Source organism: Stomoxys calcitrans, chromosome 4, assembly GCF_963082655.1.
Source record: "Stomoxys calcitrans chromosome 4, idStoCalc2.1, whole genome shotgun sequence".
Lineage (NCBI taxonomy): Eukaryota > Metazoa > Arthropoda > Insecta > Diptera > Muscidae > Stomoxys > Stomoxys calcitrans.
Genome location: NC_081555.1, coordinates 61,913,059 through 61,931,744, shown reverse-complemented (window position 1 = coordinate 61,931,744; position 18,686 = coordinate 61,913,059). Strand labels below are relative to the sequence as shown.

The 18,686-nt window shown below is 37.9% G+C and overlaps 2 protein-coding genes across 10 annotated transcripts; one reads left to right on the top strand and one right to left on the bottom strand.

The window, feature by feature from the left end:
• Positions 1–1,944: 1,944 nt before the first annotated feature.
• LOC106084421 (putative sulfiredoxin) lies at positions 1,945–6,965 on the bottom strand. 9 transcript variants are annotated; one of them, XM_013248099.2, is made up of 5 exons: positions 6,855–6,965; positions 5,407–5,597; positions 5,128–5,334; positions 4,889–4,998; positions 2,612–2,697 (listed from the first exon to the last, which is right to left on the bottom strand). In XM_013248099.2, exons 2-5 carry the CDS (start codon positions 5,557–5,559, stop codon positions 2,673–2,675), a joined length of 495 nt encoding a protein of 164 aa, XP_013103553.1. In that variant the 5' UTR covers positions 5,560–5,597; positions 6,855–6,965; the 3' UTR covers positions 2,612–2,672. The 9 variants fall into 9 exon arrangements, with proteins under 9 accessions (XP_059223606.1, XP_013103553.1, XP_013103549.1 ...); XM_013248095.2 differs by lacking the exon at positions 6,855–6,965 and adding an exon at positions 6,627–6,748 and having other exon boundaries at positions 2,614–2,697; XM_059367624.1 differs by lacking the exon at positions 6,855–6,965 and adding an exon at positions 6,627–6,675 and having other exon boundaries at positions 2,614–2,697; positions 5,407–5,621.
• A 7,180-nt stretch (positions 6,966–14,145) lies between these two features.
• On the top strand, positions 14,146–18,301 carry LOC131996943 (uncharacterized protein K02A2.6-like). The gene is made up of 3 exons (XM_059367146.1): positions 14,146–15,071; positions 15,130–16,101; positions 16,150–18,301. The coding sequence occupies exons 1-3, from the start codon at positions 14,146–14,148 to the stop codon at positions 18,299–18,301; spliced, it is 4,050 nt and encodes a 1,349-aa protein (XP_059223129.1).
• The last annotated feature ends 385 nt before the right edge of the window (positions 18,302–18,686 follow it).

The following is an 18,686-nucleotide window of genomic DNA, read 5'->3' as shown; positions in this document are numbered from 1 at the left end:
CGCGACTGGCTCTTGCTTAAATACTGAGTGCCTGTGATACTCGATATGCAAAGCGAGTTATTGGCGACTTTACATAACCAACGGTTACTACGTTCCCGCAGCGATCGGTCCTATGGACAGGAACGAGCTTGCTCACCTACGGAGATCGACGACGGACTCTACCTCCACATATCAATGTGGGTAAAATTACATCATACATATTTTTTAATTCATTATATTGGCTGTAGTTTTTTTTATTGGAAGTAACGCTGCAGTTTGCTGTAGATACCAATCCAAAACGGAATTTATAAAAGAATAAACGAACGCAATATTACATAATGTTTAGGAAATGTACCCGCCTTGTCACATCGAACATCATAGGCACTCAATATTTGCGCAGGAGCCAGTGCCGTCCGACCTCTCACTGAGACTCCGCTCGATACCGCTTATTGACCGCGGCTGCAGTTGCAGCTACTCCGTATGAAGAATCCCACTATCCGCAATCTGTGGTCGCGCCCGGTAGCTCGCAGCTAAGCTTCTCGTGAAAGCAATGAACACTACAGGGATCGGACCTCAATGTTCCAGTCTGTGTGGTGCTCGCAACTATTCCGTGCCAGGATTTTTTTACTAGTGAATTAGAAGAGTGCAGAAAATACTATGTAAAGGGTGATTTTTTTGAGGTTAGGATTTTCATGCATTAGTATTTGACAGATCACGTGGGATTTCAGACATGGTGTCAAAGAGAAAGATGCTCAGTATGCTTTGACATTTCATCATGAATAGACTTACTAACGAGCAACGCTTGCAAATCATTGAATTTTATTACCAAAATCAGTGTTCGGTTCGAAATGTGTTCATTCACCGTAACGTTGCGTCCAACAGCATCTTTGAAAAAATACGGTCCAATGATTCCACCAGCGTACAAACCACACCAAACAGTGCATTTTTCGGGATGCATGGGCAGTTCTTGAACGGCTTCTGGTTGCTCTTCACTCCAAATGCGGCAATTTTGCTTATTTACGTAGCCATTCAACCAGAAATGAGCCTCATCGCTGAACAAAATTTGTCAAAATTTGAACACATTTCGAACCGAACACTGATTTTGGTAATAAAATTCAATGATTTGCAAGCGTTGCTCGTTAGTAAGTCTATTCATGATGAAATGTCAAAGCATACTGAGCATCTTTCTCTTTGACACCATGTCTGAAATCCCACGTGATCTGTCAAATACTAATGCATGAAAATCCTAACCTCAAAAAAATCACCCTTTAGTTATTCAAAATTTGATGCTATATCCAATATACGTCGTTTGTTGAAAAAAATAAATTATGAATTTGGTATTACATTCATGAATATCTATTTCGCCCGCTTCAAAGTAATCACTCCCAAATAAAATGCTCTTATACGAAATCCAGAGGGAAAAGAAAAGTCAGGACACTTGTACCGTCTTATTTTCACTTCTAGAGAATTCACAACCTCTTTTATTGACCTTCTTCAAATTTAGCACAATATTTTCTTCAGCGTCTGACATCATTTCTTTATAAAATCGCACAGAAAAAAAAAAAATACACAGAAAAAATAAAAATCGGTTTCAATCACGAAATTAATTGATCCAATTAATTTTTTAATTGAAACTTCTTCAATCACGAAAATGATGGTATCAATCAGTTTTTGAAAAGGTGGTTGAAAAAGTTTTCAATTAAAATAATTGCATTTTCAATTAAAAAATTGATTGAAGATATTTGAAATTTCCAACTAATATTTTAATTGATACGATTAAAGAATTGGTTTTTAAAATTTTCAATTAATTTTTTAATTGATCCCATCAAAAAATGATTGATATTTTCGAAATATCAAATTAAGTTTTTAATTAGATCAATTAAAAATTTAATTGAAAACATTCAAATGTTATGTTATAAAGTCACCATTTAAAGGAGCTATAAGAAAGAAAGTTAAACAAATACATAAAATTCAGAAAAATGCAAGAAATATTTATTTGAATCGATAGTACGGTCCATATAATTTAATGTTAGAAAATTATTTCATGCAAATGTTAACCTTGGCTGCGCCTCAAATGGTCCATCCGCTAAGTCCAACTTTGACATACACTTTTAAACATTTCGGCCGGTATCTCTCGAATAAATGCTTCAATGTTGTCTTCAAATGCGTCTATTGAAGCGGGCTTGTCTGTATAGAATGGAGCTTTAACATAGCACCAGTATTAAGGCTTTAAATCGCACGATCTAGGCGGCCAATTGATCAGTCCCGAAAGTGAAATAAAATGTTCACCGAATTCCCCACTCAATAAGTCAATTTTTATGCGTGCTATGTGGTACCATCTTGTTGAAACCGCAAGTCATGCAAGTCAAGCCTTGCATTTTGGGCAGAAAAAAGTTGGATATCATCTCACGATAACGCTCAGCATCCACAGTTACTTTACGATTCACATCATCTTTGAAGAAGTACTATCCAATGATGCCACCAGCCCATAAACCGCCCAAACTGTGACTTTTCCTGGATTCATTGGTAGCTCTTGCAATGCTTCTGGCTGATCTTCACTCCAAAATCGATAATTCTGCTTATTTACGTACCCATTGAGCCAAAAATGAGCTTCGTCGTATAATGGAAGAAGCGCGCGATGAACTTTCTTAACAGATGAGTTTGAGGTTTATGTTTGGATTCATCATCACTCCTTAGAAACAAAACTCCTCCGGTGGTCTTTGCAAAAATGAAACCGAAAATATGGTTTTCCGAATTATAAAAGAAAGAGTAGCGAGGCAGTAACTTTTTTTGGAATATATTATAATTAGAACGATGCTAAAGAAGCCGTTATTCCTTTAGTATGCATATTTTGATCATTAGTAAGATTAGAATTGCGCCCAGATATTTAAAAATTTAGTCGAAAGAGTGTTTGTGTGGGAGTTTTATCATCTATATTTAAAGAGTATTTATATAAACTGAGAGTCGTAGCTTTGCTTTTGGGTCTTAAAATGTTTCCGATTCCGATAAAAATTATTCAACGAATTTACTGCTAGACCACTAACATTTTTTTGTCACTCGTTTTGTTCGCCCACTCAGCTGTTTTCCCTCTATAAAATCAGTTGTTTTTAATGAATTGGAAAACGAATTGAGTGACAAAAAGAAACAAGCTTGTGGTCTTGGCCGTTATTGTTTAATTAAAAGATAATAAATTTTCAATTACATTTTATATATAAAAATTTTTAGGACTATTAAAAAAATTATTGAATCAATTAATTTTTTAATTGAAAATTGTCAGAATTTCAACTACGATCCTAATTGAAAAAATTTGGATTCAATTACAAAAATGATTGCTTCCATTATATATGCGTCACCTTTTTGAACACCTTCGCCAACATCCTTCAAAATTGGTTCAGATTTAGATAAAGCAATCATAATGATATCGCCCAATTTAAACTTAGTATCGGTGTAAGGTATTTTTTCCTTACCTTTCCTTGTTTTACATATGTAAATACAATACAAGGTATTACTTTAGTTATTAGTCATACATTTTACGCTTCTAACTTAATGTGCGGTCACCCATAATTCTAAAAAAAAATCTTGATTGGCGCTTGGGACAATAGCATTGCTCTCATTCATACGGCTCATGGTACAGCTCTGTTATTTGGAGAGGTAACGTTATCCAGTATTCTCTACTGCTATGCACCAAAAAACAAAAATTCCTTACCATTTCATAAGGAAATCCCATGACAGTCGGTTGTATGTACCGGATTGACCCGATGAATTCCTCCATCGGCAAGGGCTGCCGCCGCAGTGTGAATACTTTTCTCATATAAATGAGTGCTCTCCGATGCAAGTTTAAGTTTAATCAGGAGGATTTAATTTTTACTGCTGAATTGGAGCTGAATACCTTACAAATGTTGTTGTTCGAGAAGTGTGTTGAACGCTGAGGCGGCAGCCCTTATCGACGAAGGACTCCATTGGCTCAATCAGGTACGAAGAACCGCGAGAATATAATGTTGTCTCATGTTCTCGCCCGAAATCGAACCCAGGCGCTCGGCGCCATAGACAGACATGCCAACAACTGCGTAACTATGACATCTGATAGATATCCAGTGCAATTTGAACTTTATAGCTATGTAGTACCTCTCCTTGCACAGAACAATTTTTTAAAGTGTTACTTATGATCAAGTAGTGGAGATGTTCATTCAATTTGTTAAATTTTTCAGCTAACTTAGGTATATGTTCCGAAAACAATAAAATTTTTTAATCAAAACTCGCTTTCCCTGGCTATACATTGATAGATATACAATATTTCAAATAATAAAAACAAGTAGTTATCTGATAAAAAAATAATCCCATTCCATTCAGTTATCGGAGGCAAACTTCTCACATATCAATGAGTGCAAGGGACCTGGCAGGCAGGCAGAATGGCGGAGAATGGGGAGAAGTTTCTTAGATTGCGCCCTTCAATAAACAATGTGCATCAGTTCTCGTGGCGATCGGTTGTTTAGACCGGAACGTTTAGACTTGCTCACTTATAGGCGGCTGACGAGGATCGCTACAACAACAACAATATCCGATGTTCTCGCCGGGATTTGAACTTATGAGTTTAGCGTCGAAGCTAACATGCTAAACTCATTTAGATTGATTGATTTGGCTATTGATTGTCACCTAGTTGAGATACGAGAATCATTAGCTTACTGAACTGTGAACTGAAAATAAATTAACTCGTAACAGCAAAACAAAAGAATTCAAAATAACATAGGATGGAATTTTCTAAAAACTCATTAAAATTGCTCTAGTGTGTTCAATATTGGATGACGATTATGTTTATAATTCTACAATCCAGATGTACGTGTCCTATTGTTGTTTTATTGTTTCTAGTTTGTGCGGCTCGTTATTGATAAATATTAAAATAGACAATTACCTGTGCAAACAAAATATGTATGCGACTTTCAATTGGTGAGTTCTATAAAGTTTTGGATGTTTTTGTACATTGTTATCAGTGTTTGTTTTTGGCCAAACTAGAACTTGGACCTATCATTTTAATTTAGATGTAGAAAAAATAAAACATAAAGCTTAAGTTAAAAAGAAATGCATTTGTTTATATAACACTTAATACTAAGCCAAAACAAGTCTTCTATATTTGCACATTAATAATCATACCAAGTTTTTGGGTGTACTCGATCCCATATAGGTGTACAAGTCGGACAGAGTAGAATTTACTAGTTTTGCTTTTATGGTATCACGGTTAAGACGCTTATAGGCCTCAAAACGATGACAACCACCAAAACTATAAAAGTAGTTTCCTCCCTTCGACCCCTTGATCCACAAGACATCTATCGGTGGTACATTATCGGAGGTTTTTTCACTCTGTAGGGGTTAATGGAAAGCAAAAGAAAAAATCTTAAAGACAACTTTTTTAATGCGATCCAAATATTTTACCTCTAAGGTCTCCATTATTGATTTCACTTTGTTTTCATCTAGCACTGGGGGTATTGGCCGGTGAATGACATTCATAGGTACATTGTGAATTTCATCGATATTGGCTGAATGTACACTACGATCGACACAAGAAGTTGCAGTGGTTGAAAGCATTTGTGCGGTTGAATGATTATTGAAAGCACCTAGTAATCCTACGAGTAAGAAAATAACAGCCACTACAAAACTATTTTGATTAAAAATTTGCCGATGGAGGAATGTTTAGTTGTTGTCACAAAATATATATAAATGTATGAGAGTAATATGAGTCTGTATCACTGTGCTATCCGTCCTCTGATCTATGACACCGTTCAATCCAAATCACACCTGTCGTGGGCTTAGCGAAAAACAAAACACGTCTACTCGCTGGCAAAACAAACTTAGCAATAAGCTCCATTCCAAGACGTTCAACGAAATCGCCAAAATGCTCTACAACACCGCCAGTACTCCTAGAACTTGTTTTGTTATTGCGTTGTTTGGTTCTCTTTGTTTAACAACTCGCGATTTTTATTTATATTTTCCATAGGTCGTGGTCTAGGAGGGACTGTGGTAGACAAGTGGTGTGTGATGTTGTTTTAAATGTATCGCTGTCTGGCGTACATATGTATGTACATGCAGGCAAGTATGAATGTTTCTGCACCGCCTCTCTTGCACCCAAATAATCTTAAATTTATTTCGAATCAAAAATAACAAACAAAGAAATCTTTATTTTGCATATTAAATCAATAAATTGCCAGCGTATTCATTCGTTGGTGTAGAAATCTTGTGAATTTTATCTATTTTTTCGTAATCAGCTGTTGATGGAACAGTCCGAAGCCCCTTCCTAACCACATATCTATTTTATTTTGTATAACACAGTGATACAAAATAGAACTTTAATAATGGAAATGGGATGAGACAAATTGTAAATGTAAGTTGACATTATCTATAACAAAACCTGAGGTTTTTGTTAGTTCAGTGAGTAATTCTCAACGAATTAACACAATTTTTTTATAGAATATTATGACTAAAGCAGTTAAAACATTACTTTTTTTTATTAAAATAAGTAATAGCACCATTTATATGACATCTAGTTCCAGATAAAAATAAATATCGAAAATGAATTCTTCGACCCAAATAAACACATTTTTAAACATATTTCCGTTTCGAAATCAACAACTTCAAATGCGATTGAAGAAGCTCACCCTGAACCAAAGAAAACTCCCAAGGTTTTGTCATGCATGGATAATGTAGTTTTATTTGCTGCTGGCTTCATCCCATTTGGGATGATTGTCCGATTGTCACAATCTATTGTACAATACAATGATGGAGAACGCGAATGAAAGATTTTCTTTACTATCTCCCATTTTCTTATCGGACATTTTTTATAAGGATAAATTCTAGGTGGAATGAATTTAAACATTTGCACTAACAACTATGTCTGTTTGTTTAATGATAAGCCAGCGAATGCCCTGCCCACAAGTTCATGGTTATTTAAAATTAGAAGTTACTAATCCAACATGTACTTTTACTGCATACAAATTTTACTTATGTTCAAAAGTTACTACACCATTGCCAAAAGAAACTTAAGTAGGTATGTGCAAAAAGGAAATTAAAATAAGGATCGACGAAAAATTTAGGTATTTAAACATAGAAAAAAGGAAATTATTAAGGCGGCGGATTAATAAGGTGATCACATCCTCCTAGCCGATAAAATTTTAAATGTCACACTTCTGAATTCGCACTGTAAGAATAAACTTCAAAAGATAAATGTTATAATGTAGTTTTTCCAAGGCACATTCATTTACAGGTACTGGCAATTGCCCAACAATAAAATATTGAGTGCACTATCTGTCAAAATCAGTGATTAGTGCAACTTTGATTTTGTGTAAGTTACAAGTTCACGCCATTTTTCGTTGTTTGTGTGTTTTGGTTCCTAACTATAATACACACATATATCCAAAACCCGATGACAGATAGTGCACTTCAGCTGTTTACGGTACACTACCTGGTAATTGTCATGGTTTTTTCGTTGCTGTAATTGTTAAATATAGACAAACAGTTTAAAGGTCGTGCCTCTAGGAACCTCATACGCTATCCACTTTACTTGGCCACTTGGGCCAATTGTGTTCGCACTAGTGAATCCTGATAGTAATATAATATAATATATGGCCATCATATTTGTAAAGAATGTTTTAACAAAATCTAATTATTTTTACAAATAAATGCTGCATTTGTATCTTTAAATTGTTTTGTATTTCATTATTTATTAATTACGAAATGTCGGGTTTTGGTTGAAATTACCACACATACATGAATTTTAGTACGACCCACACACTCACATCTGTGTGTTCACATGCACGTAAGCAGCTGATAAAATGTTTGATGTCATATTAATTTTTCATGTAAATGGCAACATTTTGGCTAAAGAAACCCAAAAAAAAAAAAAAATCTAATGTGGTAACCTTGTCAAATCACCGAAAGAACGATTTTCGTAATTTTTTCATCAAAAAAGGTGTAGTACTACCCTTATAACAAAAAACAATAAAAACAACATTACACTTAACTTTGTTCCACTCTGCAATCAAACCAAAACAACAAATCAATCGTGTCGCTACCACACTGCTCTCACTGAGATGACTAGCAGCAACGAATGAATTCACCACACAAAGGGCTTCTATGTCTTGCTTCAGCATTGGCAATGAAATACATATTTTTTCGAACTCGTGGAGTTAAAAGGTTTTTTGAAAATCTCGAAGTAAATAAAACCCCGGCCGGTACGACATATCAACACTTGCCTTGGGCAAGTATTCTTCGGCGCTTGTCGTCCATTATGCCTCTCCGGCTCTTTGGAAGGTTGCGAACGTTAAGCCAATGCCCAAGAATGGTGATGCGAAAAGCCCTGGAAATTACCGCCCAATTGCGATATGCTTCGCTCTCTCCATCTTGTGAAGTATTAAGAGTCTAATGGCCTTCTTAGCGACCAACAGTATGGGTTCCGCAGAAATCGCTCTATGGGCGACCTCATGACATTTCTGTCTAAACGTTGGAGTCCCTCAATCCGCCAGCTTGGAGATAGAAAGTTTGTGGCTCTTGATATCTTCAAGGCATTTGAGACGGTACATTACTATCAAAACTTGTCGCATTCAGTACCGGTACCGTTATCGAAAATTTCGCTTGCATGCACGCAGCTCAAATGAAATGTTCTTTAAAAAAGTGTGGCTACCGGAAACTGATCTTAGGTTCTTTTTGTGTATGCTGAAAATCTTTATCAAATTTTATTGAAATTATAATATACTAGCTGACCCGGGACCGCTCCGCTGCGCCTTCTTATACTTTATATGGAACAAAAGTTTCCTTGGAATATTTATTTTCGACAATTAAAGAGCTTTTAGTGAAATACCATGATACGAAAATAGTATATCGCTTGACTAACAATATAAATGCCTTTGTCCGAATCCCATATGATTTTTATTGGTCTACGAATTTAAGTTTGAATGTAAGGTGTACTCCATTCTTAAAATACTTTACTTCAGCCCGCTACTCTCATGATATCTGATTTAGGGGTGTTTTCGGGGGTGTGGTGGTCTCCCAGGCACTTGGCCCTGAAATCGTCCCCTTCTTTCAAAAACCATTTATTTAAACCCCATATTGCCATTGGTTTAGGGGAGTTTACAAGATGGGGCGTCCCCAAAACACATGGCCCACAATAGGTTATCAAATTCGTTTTCTAATCTTAAATACCACATATTGGCATGGTCGAAAATTTTTTACCCTTAGCGGGGTGTTCCTAAATTTGGATATCAAATTCGTATTCTACTCCCAAATTCCTTTATTTTAGCCCCATTTTGCGATGGTCACTAAAAAATTGCTGATTGTGGGGTATTTTGGGAAAGGGGTTGACCCCCAGAAAATTGGTCCCGAAAGTGGGTATCAATTCTTGCTCTACCCCCAATACCTTTCATTTATTCTCCACATTGACATGGTCAGTAAATATGGCTGATTTAGGGATTGGTGTGGCCCACCAAAAACTAAGCCCGAAAAATATGTAAGCAACGTGCTCTATTCTCATATATCTATATATATTATTAATTTGAACCCCATATTTTGGGAAAGGGGTCGACCCCCAGAAAATTGGTCACAAAAGTGGGTATCAATTCTTGCTCTACCCCCCAATACCTTTTATTTAAGCTGCACATTGACATGGTCGGTATATATGGCCGATTTAGGGGTGTTTTGAGGATTAGGGTGGTCGCCCAAACACTAAGCCCGGAAAATATATGAGCAACGTGCTCTATTCTCATATATCTATATAACGAATTCGAATTCGTTTTCTAATCTCATTTAAACTCCTTATTGCAACAACCAGCAAAAATGTCAGGTTTGGGTTATTGGCCCTAAAAACTATAAGTATTTATCACTCTCTTATGAACCAAATTGTCTTGGTGAGCAAATACGTCCTATTTGGGGATTGTTATGGTGGTGGGACGCGCCCTAGACAGTTGGTCCCTAATGTTGATATCAGATATGTGGTCTACTCCCAAATACCTTTAATTTGAGCCCCATATTTCCATAGTCGGCAAAGGTGACCGGCTTGGGGGTGTTTTGGGGGATGGCCACTCAATGAGTTGGCCTTGAAAATTTATATCGGATTCGTGTTCCACTCTAAAAACCCTCAAATTTGAGCCTCATATTGCAAAAGTCAGCAAATACTTACTATTTGGGTGGTGTTATGGAGGTGGGGAGGCCTATATTGATATCAGATTCGTGCTTTACTCCCAATGACCTTTAATTTGAGCCCCATATTGCTATGATCGTAAATTTGTTCCCTTTGGGGGATGTTTTTGGGGAGAGGCTCCCCCCAAACACTTGGTCCCATATTTGGATACCAGATTTTAATTCTGCACTCAAATACCTTTTATTTAAACCCCATATTCCCATGGTCAGTAAATAAGTCCTGTTGGGGGGTTTTTTGGGGAAGGGGTCCACCCCCCAGAAACGTGGTCCCACATTTGGAAATGAGATTTGTATTCTACTCGCAAATACCTTTCATTTGAGTCCCATATTGCCATGATCGGTAAATATGTCCAATTTAGGGGTGTTTTGGGGGTTGGGTGGTGTTGTGGGGGTGGGGTTGCCCCATAAACATTTTCCCGAATATTGATATCAGATTTGTGCTTTACTCCCAAAGACCTTTCATTTGAGCCCCATGTGGCTATGATCGTAGATGTGTCCCCTTTGAGGGAGGTTTTTGGGAACCTCCCCCAAAGGGGACAACATGAGACCAAACACTTGGTCTCATATTTGGATATCAGATTCTAATTCTACACTCAAATACCTTTTATTTAAGCCCCATATTCCCATGGTCAGTAAATAAGTCCTGTTTTGGGGGGTGTTTTGGTCTAAATATATGTTAGGTAGGTAGGTAGGTTTTAGGGTGGGGCGGCCTCCCTAGGTACCCCATCTGAAATTTGGATACCAAATTTTTATTTCTAGGGTACTATATGAGGGCACACCAAATTTCGCTTAGTTCGCACCACCCATCTCCGAGATCTGGCGTTTCTGAAAATTAGGGTAAGGGGAGGGTCATATATCAAAAAATGTAGTACCCTATTTTCACCACGGGATCATTATGCACCATCTGTGAAAATTTCAAGAAAATCGGTTCAGTCGTTTCTGAGTCTATAAGGAACACACAAACATACAAACAAACAATTGATTTTTATATATAAGATAACTGTCAGGCGTCATAATTGCAGACACTGCTTTTAATATGCCTGGATTTAAAAAGTTGTAGTGACGACTTCATCTGCTTAACAGGCTGATGCTGAAGAATGCAACAGACGCATAAACAACAATTCGACAATTGTTAAAAATTATCGCAAAAGGTCCTCTGCCTAGAAAATTCACTTTCACCTTTAAATATCAACATTAATGAGCTTTCTGCTCGATTGTCTAACCATACAACTCAGGATCAGAACAGATTTGGCTTATTAAGTGTCTTAGCTGATGTTGATATACAAAATCTATGATGGCCCTTTTGGATGCAAAGGGCATTAATGCGCATACTTTTACCCCAAATGAACTTAAGCAAGTGTCCTTAATAATATGTGGTTTATATCCAGATTCCGATATTGATGGAATAATCCAGGACTTGGACAAGTTAGCTCCCAATACTGTGGCAAAAGTTACAAAATTTAAAACCGCCAAATCTATAGAGTATTGGGTTGCCCAAAAAGTAATTGTAATGTATTGGGTTGCCCAAAAAGTAATTGCGGATTTTTTAAAAGAAAGTAAATGCATTTTTGATAAAACTAACAAAGAATGAACTTTAATCAAATATACTTTTTTACACTTTTTTTCTAAAGCAAGCTAAAAGTAACAGCTGATAACTGACAGAAGAAAGAATGCAATTACAGAGTCAAAAGCTGTGAAAAAATTTGTCAACGCCGACTATATGAAAAATCCGCAATTACTTTTTGGGCAACCCAATATTTTACAAAAAATATATAGCGGCAAGGCAAAATAAAATAGCCAAGGCAACAAAGTAAGGAAGACTGCAGCAATCAACGTAAACAATGTAGTGAGTTATGCAAATCAAACCCCAGGGAAATCATTTGCTAATCATTTCCAATCAGTAACATCACAGCAAATTTCTTGCCAATCAAAACCCTTTGGCGTTGCACTTTTTAAACTGGCTGAAGATTTCCTAGAACCAGAGGAATTAACCCTGGAACAGGAAATTAACATATTTTTAAATGATTTCCAAAGCATGCCAAATACTGAAGCCAACGACTTTTAAATAATGTTAGAGCTCAATATGGACCAAAGAATTTCAAATTTATTATCATTTATTGTTCGATCTTTTGTTGATAGAAGTAGACACATAGAACTTGGCAATATACTCATCCGTAACGACATAGAAATAACATTTATCCAAGAATATCACATGAGAAGATACAAACGTATTCAAATAAATGGTTATAACTTTGTTTATGCCAACTCACCCGTTGGTGTGGCTGTTCAAGAACTCCATATTATATAAAAGGATAAATCTAGAAGGCGTTGGAATCAATACTTCTCTCATCCAAATAGAGATTTTGCGCAACAAAAACTTCTACAAATACTTGATCGTATCCGTGTACATTCTATGCAACTATGCACCGCAAAATTTGATAGTGGATTTGGATAGACTGCTGCAAATTTGTAAGAATTATGATGAATTTATACTATGTGGATATTTAAATTCGAGGAATACATCGTGTGGTGGTTACTTGGGTAATTCGAATGGGAAAATTCTTGATAATTGGCTGGCAGATAACCCGTTGGATGTGGTTAGAATTTTGACAATTCACCTTCACGGGACATCTTTCTTAGATCATTTCTTGATAAGTTGTCGTCTTATCGACCGAAGAAAAGAGAACTTCACTATTTCTTCATTTCCAACATTTTCTGATCATTTTCCGATAAAGCTTAGGTTGAAAATTGGTAGCACCAACATCCTGAATAATTCTCCGAGAATTTTCACCAGACCTAGATGCTGCGAATCAAAGATTCTTGCCTCGCGGAAAGTTGCGGGAAACCTCCTCTATCAGAAAAGGCAAAGAATTTTCTTAAAATAAAACACCAATGGCAGAGAAACCTTAAAAGAATATTTCACCGCAAAGGAAACCGAATTAGCTGTGAGTATAAAATTCTTGCTAAAGAAATACAATAATAAAATTGAAAATAATTTTTAAGGAAACAATTTGCATAGAGGAAGCTCAAAAATGTAATGAAAGTTTATCATATATAAAACCTGGCCCATCCGCCTTCAAAGAGATATATAAAATTTCCGGGCATAAAAACTCCTTTCTGTCAACGAATTTGTCATAATGATAACATCATCACAAACAGATCCGACATAGCTGAGCAGTTTCAGAGCTATTATTCCTCGGTATTCCAGCTCAAAATACCAGAGCAGCCAATTGACGATCTGTTTTCTAAAGTATCGTCCTTCATTAACGTGATTTCAGGATTTATACATTTGGAGAAAATGTTAACTCTCTTGAAAATAGTGACATGCTACCATTTTACTACTACAGAAAATTTAAAAAGTTTTACAGCGGTCAAAAAAAGTATTCATCTGTTGTGGATGGCAACCCTGCCACACAAAACGATTGTTAACATTCTTTGATCTGTTACTTTAATATAGACTTACAGGCAGAACGGTAGATACGCACATACATACTTACATATTCATATTTCTGCATGTATGTCTGTTGTTCTTTTGCTGCTGCTTTGGCGTACACACACACACGTACAAACATACTGATCTTCTACTTACACAAATCTAATTAGATTTGTTTATGTACTTTGTCGATACATGTCATGGCGTTATTGTTTGTACATTGTGCGTTTGTTAGCAGAGCAGAAGATGAACATAACCATAGGTTATTGACACTCTTATTCTGCGTTCAAGTCAAGTACAAGTGCACCAGTTAAGCTCTCCTCAACTTTGTTATTTTGATTTTAATAAATATGGTTTTATAACGTTTTATAAAACATTCTGTGTCTTTACTCAAAAGCAAGGGACGCAACAGTGGCGACGAGGATTTAAAGTGATTCTTAAACGATTTTCAAGTGTTTTTTTGACGACGTCAGTCTTTTTCATACAAAAAAAAAAAAAAAAAAAAAACAATTTTTTTTTTCTCAAATTGTACAACAACGTACTAACAAAAAAAAATGGAAGAACAACTATTGCAATCTATTTTGGCGCAACAAGCCAGGTTGTTGGAGCAGTTGGTGGCAATCGCAAAGCCATCCGGAGGGGCAAGTACAAGCAGTGATGGTGTTATGGATATGCTGTCCAAGTGCATAAAGGAGTTTGTATATAATCCGGAGGCAAACCAAACGTTCGAGAATTGGTACGCACGCTATGATCATCTTTTCGGCGAAGATGCAAATAAACTCGCTGACGCCGAAAAAGTGAAATTGGTGTTGCGGAAGCTGGAACCGGAGGTTTTTGACAAATATGCCGACTATTTGCTACCAAAAGTGCCTCGAGACTTGAACTTTGAGACAACAGTGTCCACTCTCAAAACACTGTTTGGAAGAAGAGAGTCACTTTTCAGTTCACGGGTCGCATGTATGCAGTTTACAAAGACAACACAAATGGATTTCTTCACATATGGTGCCATGGTAAACCGAAATTGTGACAATTTCGAATTTGGCAAACTGACGGAGAATCAATTTAAGTGCTTGATGTTTCTGCGAGGACTTCAAGCACCAGAAGATGCTGATGTTAGAGCCCGCCTATTGCACTTTCTAGAAGGAAACACTGAAGACACGGTTACCATTGACAAAATGGTGTCAGAGGTAAATCGTATGCTCAGCTTGAGGAAAGATGCCGCCGTGGTAGAACAAAATGTCGTCCATACAGTCAAACGCAATCACAAACAGCACAAAGTTAAGCAGCAGAGCAGCGCAGCACCCAGTGAAAAACCGCGACGTCCATGTTGGCAGTGTGGCGAAATGCACTTCGCTAAAAACTGCAGCTACAGCAAACACTTGTGTGAGCAGTGTGGCATCGTAGGTCACAAAGAAGGCTACTGTTCTTGTTTCGCTGCAACATCAAAACAGCGCAGCGAGAAGAAAAGCAAAAAGAAGCAGTATAGCAAAGCGCAAGTACATAAGTGTTACTGCAGTTAGAAATGTTGCTGCAAATAGAAAGCACGTCAGCGTCAAAATTAATGGCGTCAAGCAGCGCTTGCAGTTCGACACTGGTGCAGACATAACAATAATTTCGCGCCGAATGTGGATGCAAATAAACAAGCCAACGCTACTGAAACCAGCTCATATTGCCAGAGACGCATCAGACCATGTACTGAACCTTTTGGGCCAGTGTGAAGTGGAGGTTGAATTTAAAGGCAAGTCAATTAAAGCAACAATTTTTGTGACCCCAAACAACAAGTTGAACGTTATGGGTACTGACCTAATGGACAAACTTGGTATCTGGAGCTTGCCTATCGACACAATTTGCAACACAATTTCAACGTCGGAAATCGAAAATATCAAAAGCAAATATCCATCGATATTTTCCACACAACCTGGACACTGCTCAACTTTCAAGGTCAATTTGAAAATCAAACAAGACTCACAACCCGTCTTCAAACCAAAACGACCCGTCGCTTATGCCGCTTTACAACAAGTAGATGAGGAACTCCAACGCCTGGAGCAGGCAAATATCATCACACCTGTAAGTTACTCCAGATGGGCAGCACCTATTGTTGTTGTAAAGAGGTCAAACGGTAAAGTTCGCATATGTGGTGATTATTCCACTGGATTGAATGAGTGTATGGAACCTCACACCTACCCATTGCCGTTACCTGATGACATTTTTATCAACTTCAACAATTGCCAATTTTTCACACAAATTGATTTGACGGATGCTTACATGCAACTGGAAGTCGATGATGCCACCAAAGAGATTCTCACCATCAACACGCACCGAGGTCTCTACACATTCAACCGACTTGCACCAGGGATCAAATCCGCACCAGGGGCATTCCAACAGGCAATTGACACAATTTTATCTGGAGTTAAGTTTGCACATCCCTATCTTGATGACGTCATCATTGCAACGCCATCAAAAGAGGAAAATCAACACGCAGTCGATGAAGTTTTCCAGCGGTTCCAAAGGTATAATCTTACCATAAACATTAATAAGTGTTCATTTTTTTCCCGTAGTTGCACCTATCTTGGATATAAGGTCGATGGCACTGGAATTCGTCCTGACCCTTTGAAGATTTCCGCCATTTTGAAAATGCCAGCCCCAACAAATGTTTCAGAGCTTCGATCTTTCCTGGGTGCAGTAAACTACTACGGGAAATTCATACGGAAAATGCGCAACTTAAGAGCACCAATGGACGACTTGCTAAAAGTGGACCGTGAATGGAAGTGGAGTAAGGCCTGTGAAGACTCCTTCCAGGAATTCAAAAACATCCTGGGTTCCCAACTGATGCTGACTCATTATGACCCAAGACTCCCAATCAAAGTTGCAGCAGATGCATCGAATGTAGGCATTGGCGCCTATATTTGCCACGTTTTCCCCGATGGTGGCGAGAAGGCCGTGTATCATGTGTCACGTTCTTTGACACCAGCAGAGCGGAATTATTCGCAAATCGAGAAGGAGGGTTTAGCCTTGGTTTTTGCCGTAAGCAAATTTCACAAAATGCTGTATGGTCGTCGTTTCAAGCTTGGAACCGATCATAAACCGTTATTAGCGATTTTTGGAAGCAAAAAGGGTATAGCAACGCACACAGCCAGTCGACTACAACGTTGGGCTTTAACTTTAATGTCCTACGACTTTGAGTTGAGCTATACCCCAACACAGAAATTTGGTTGCGCAGATATTTTATCCAGGCTAATCAACAAAAACGAAAAACCCGAAGAAGACGTCGTGATTGCATGTGCTCAAATGGAAGCTGAGATCAAATATATTGTTCAGGACACTATCACAGCATTGCCCATCACACACAATATGATCCGCTCAGCTACATCAAATGATAATACGCTTCAAAACATCGTCAAGTATCTACAAAATTCCTGGCCAGACACGAAGACCCCCGAAGAGCTTGTTTTTTTCCAACGCCGTGAAGGTTTGTCAGCATGTGATGGTTGTGTTCTATACCAAGATAGAATGGTCATCCCCAAGACTCTGCGGCAGCGTATACTAAAACAACTACACAAAGGACACCAAGGTATTGTTCGCACGAAATCATTGGCACGAAGCTACGTGTACTGGCCGAATATTGACAAGGATATAGAAGACATAATCAAAAGATGCGATGTATGTGCCTCAACAGCTAAATCACCACCACGAACAACACTGCATTCGTGGCCCATTGCTACAAGACCCATGCAACGCATTCATATTGATTTCGCTGGTCCAGTGAATCAGTCAACATATCTTTTGATCATTGATGCCTTCTCCAAGTACCCTGAAGTCTACCCAATGAAGTCGATGACGTCGTCATCAACAATAGAGTGTCTCAGGGACTATTGTTCCAAATTTGGGTTCCCAGAATCATTGGTGAGTGATAATGGTACTCAATTTACTTCACAAGAGTTTGTTTTGTTTTGTAGTGAAAACGGCATTGAGCATATTCGCACCGCCCCATTCCACCCGCAATCAAATGGTCAAGTTGAGCGTTTTGTTGACACTTTTAAACGTGCTTTAAAGAAACACCAAAACAGTCTCAAAGGCATACGAGAATTTCTCCTCTACTACAGAGCAACCGACAACAATAACACACCTGGAGGTAAATCTCCTTCAGAACTTTTCCTGGGGAGGAAAGTGAGAATAAATTTAGATTTGCTGTTTAAGCCCAAAGAAGACGTACTCCTGCGCAATGATAAGATGGAAGCGCAATACAATCGGAAGTTCAATACAAAATCCAGACACTTTGCAATTGGTGCTGAAGTCTATGCAAAGGTGTACAAACACAACAAATTCTTCTGGGCACCTGCAATAGTCAAGAAGCAAATTGGTAAAGTGAACTATGAAGTGGAAATAAAGGTGTTCCCTTATTTCAAGATGATGAAATCGCATGCAAATCAGCTTCGTACGCGACACAACGACACATCAACAAGCAATACCCCTTGGTTTGACATGTTTGAGATATGTCCACCGCCTCGCAATACACGTCCATCATCTGAAATAGCATCAACATCTACATCTACTCTTGACCCACCGGCATCAACTTTGCAACGACCAAGTGAATCTTCCAGTGACCCTTCAACACCTACACAACCTTCACCTACACACCCTTCAACATCAGTCCGTCGTTCCAGCCGTGTCAGACGTGCACCTCAACGTTTCAGGGACTACACATCCTAAAAGGGGAGATGTTGTGGATGGCAACCCTGCCACACAAAACGATTGTTAACATTCTTTGATCTGTTACTTTAATATAGACTTACAGGCAGAACGGTAGATACGCACATACATACTTACATATTCATATTTCTGCATGTATGTCTGTTGTTCTTTTGCTGCTGCTTTGGCGTACACACACACACGTACAAACATACTGATCTTCTACTTACACAAATCTAATTAGATTTGTTTATGTACTTTGTCGATACATGTCATGGCGTTATTGTTTGTACATTGTGCGTTTGTTAGCAGAGCAGAAGATGAACATAACCATAGGTTATTGACACTCTTATTCTGCGTTCAAGTCAAGTACAAGTGCACCAGTTAAGCTCTCCTCAACTTTGTT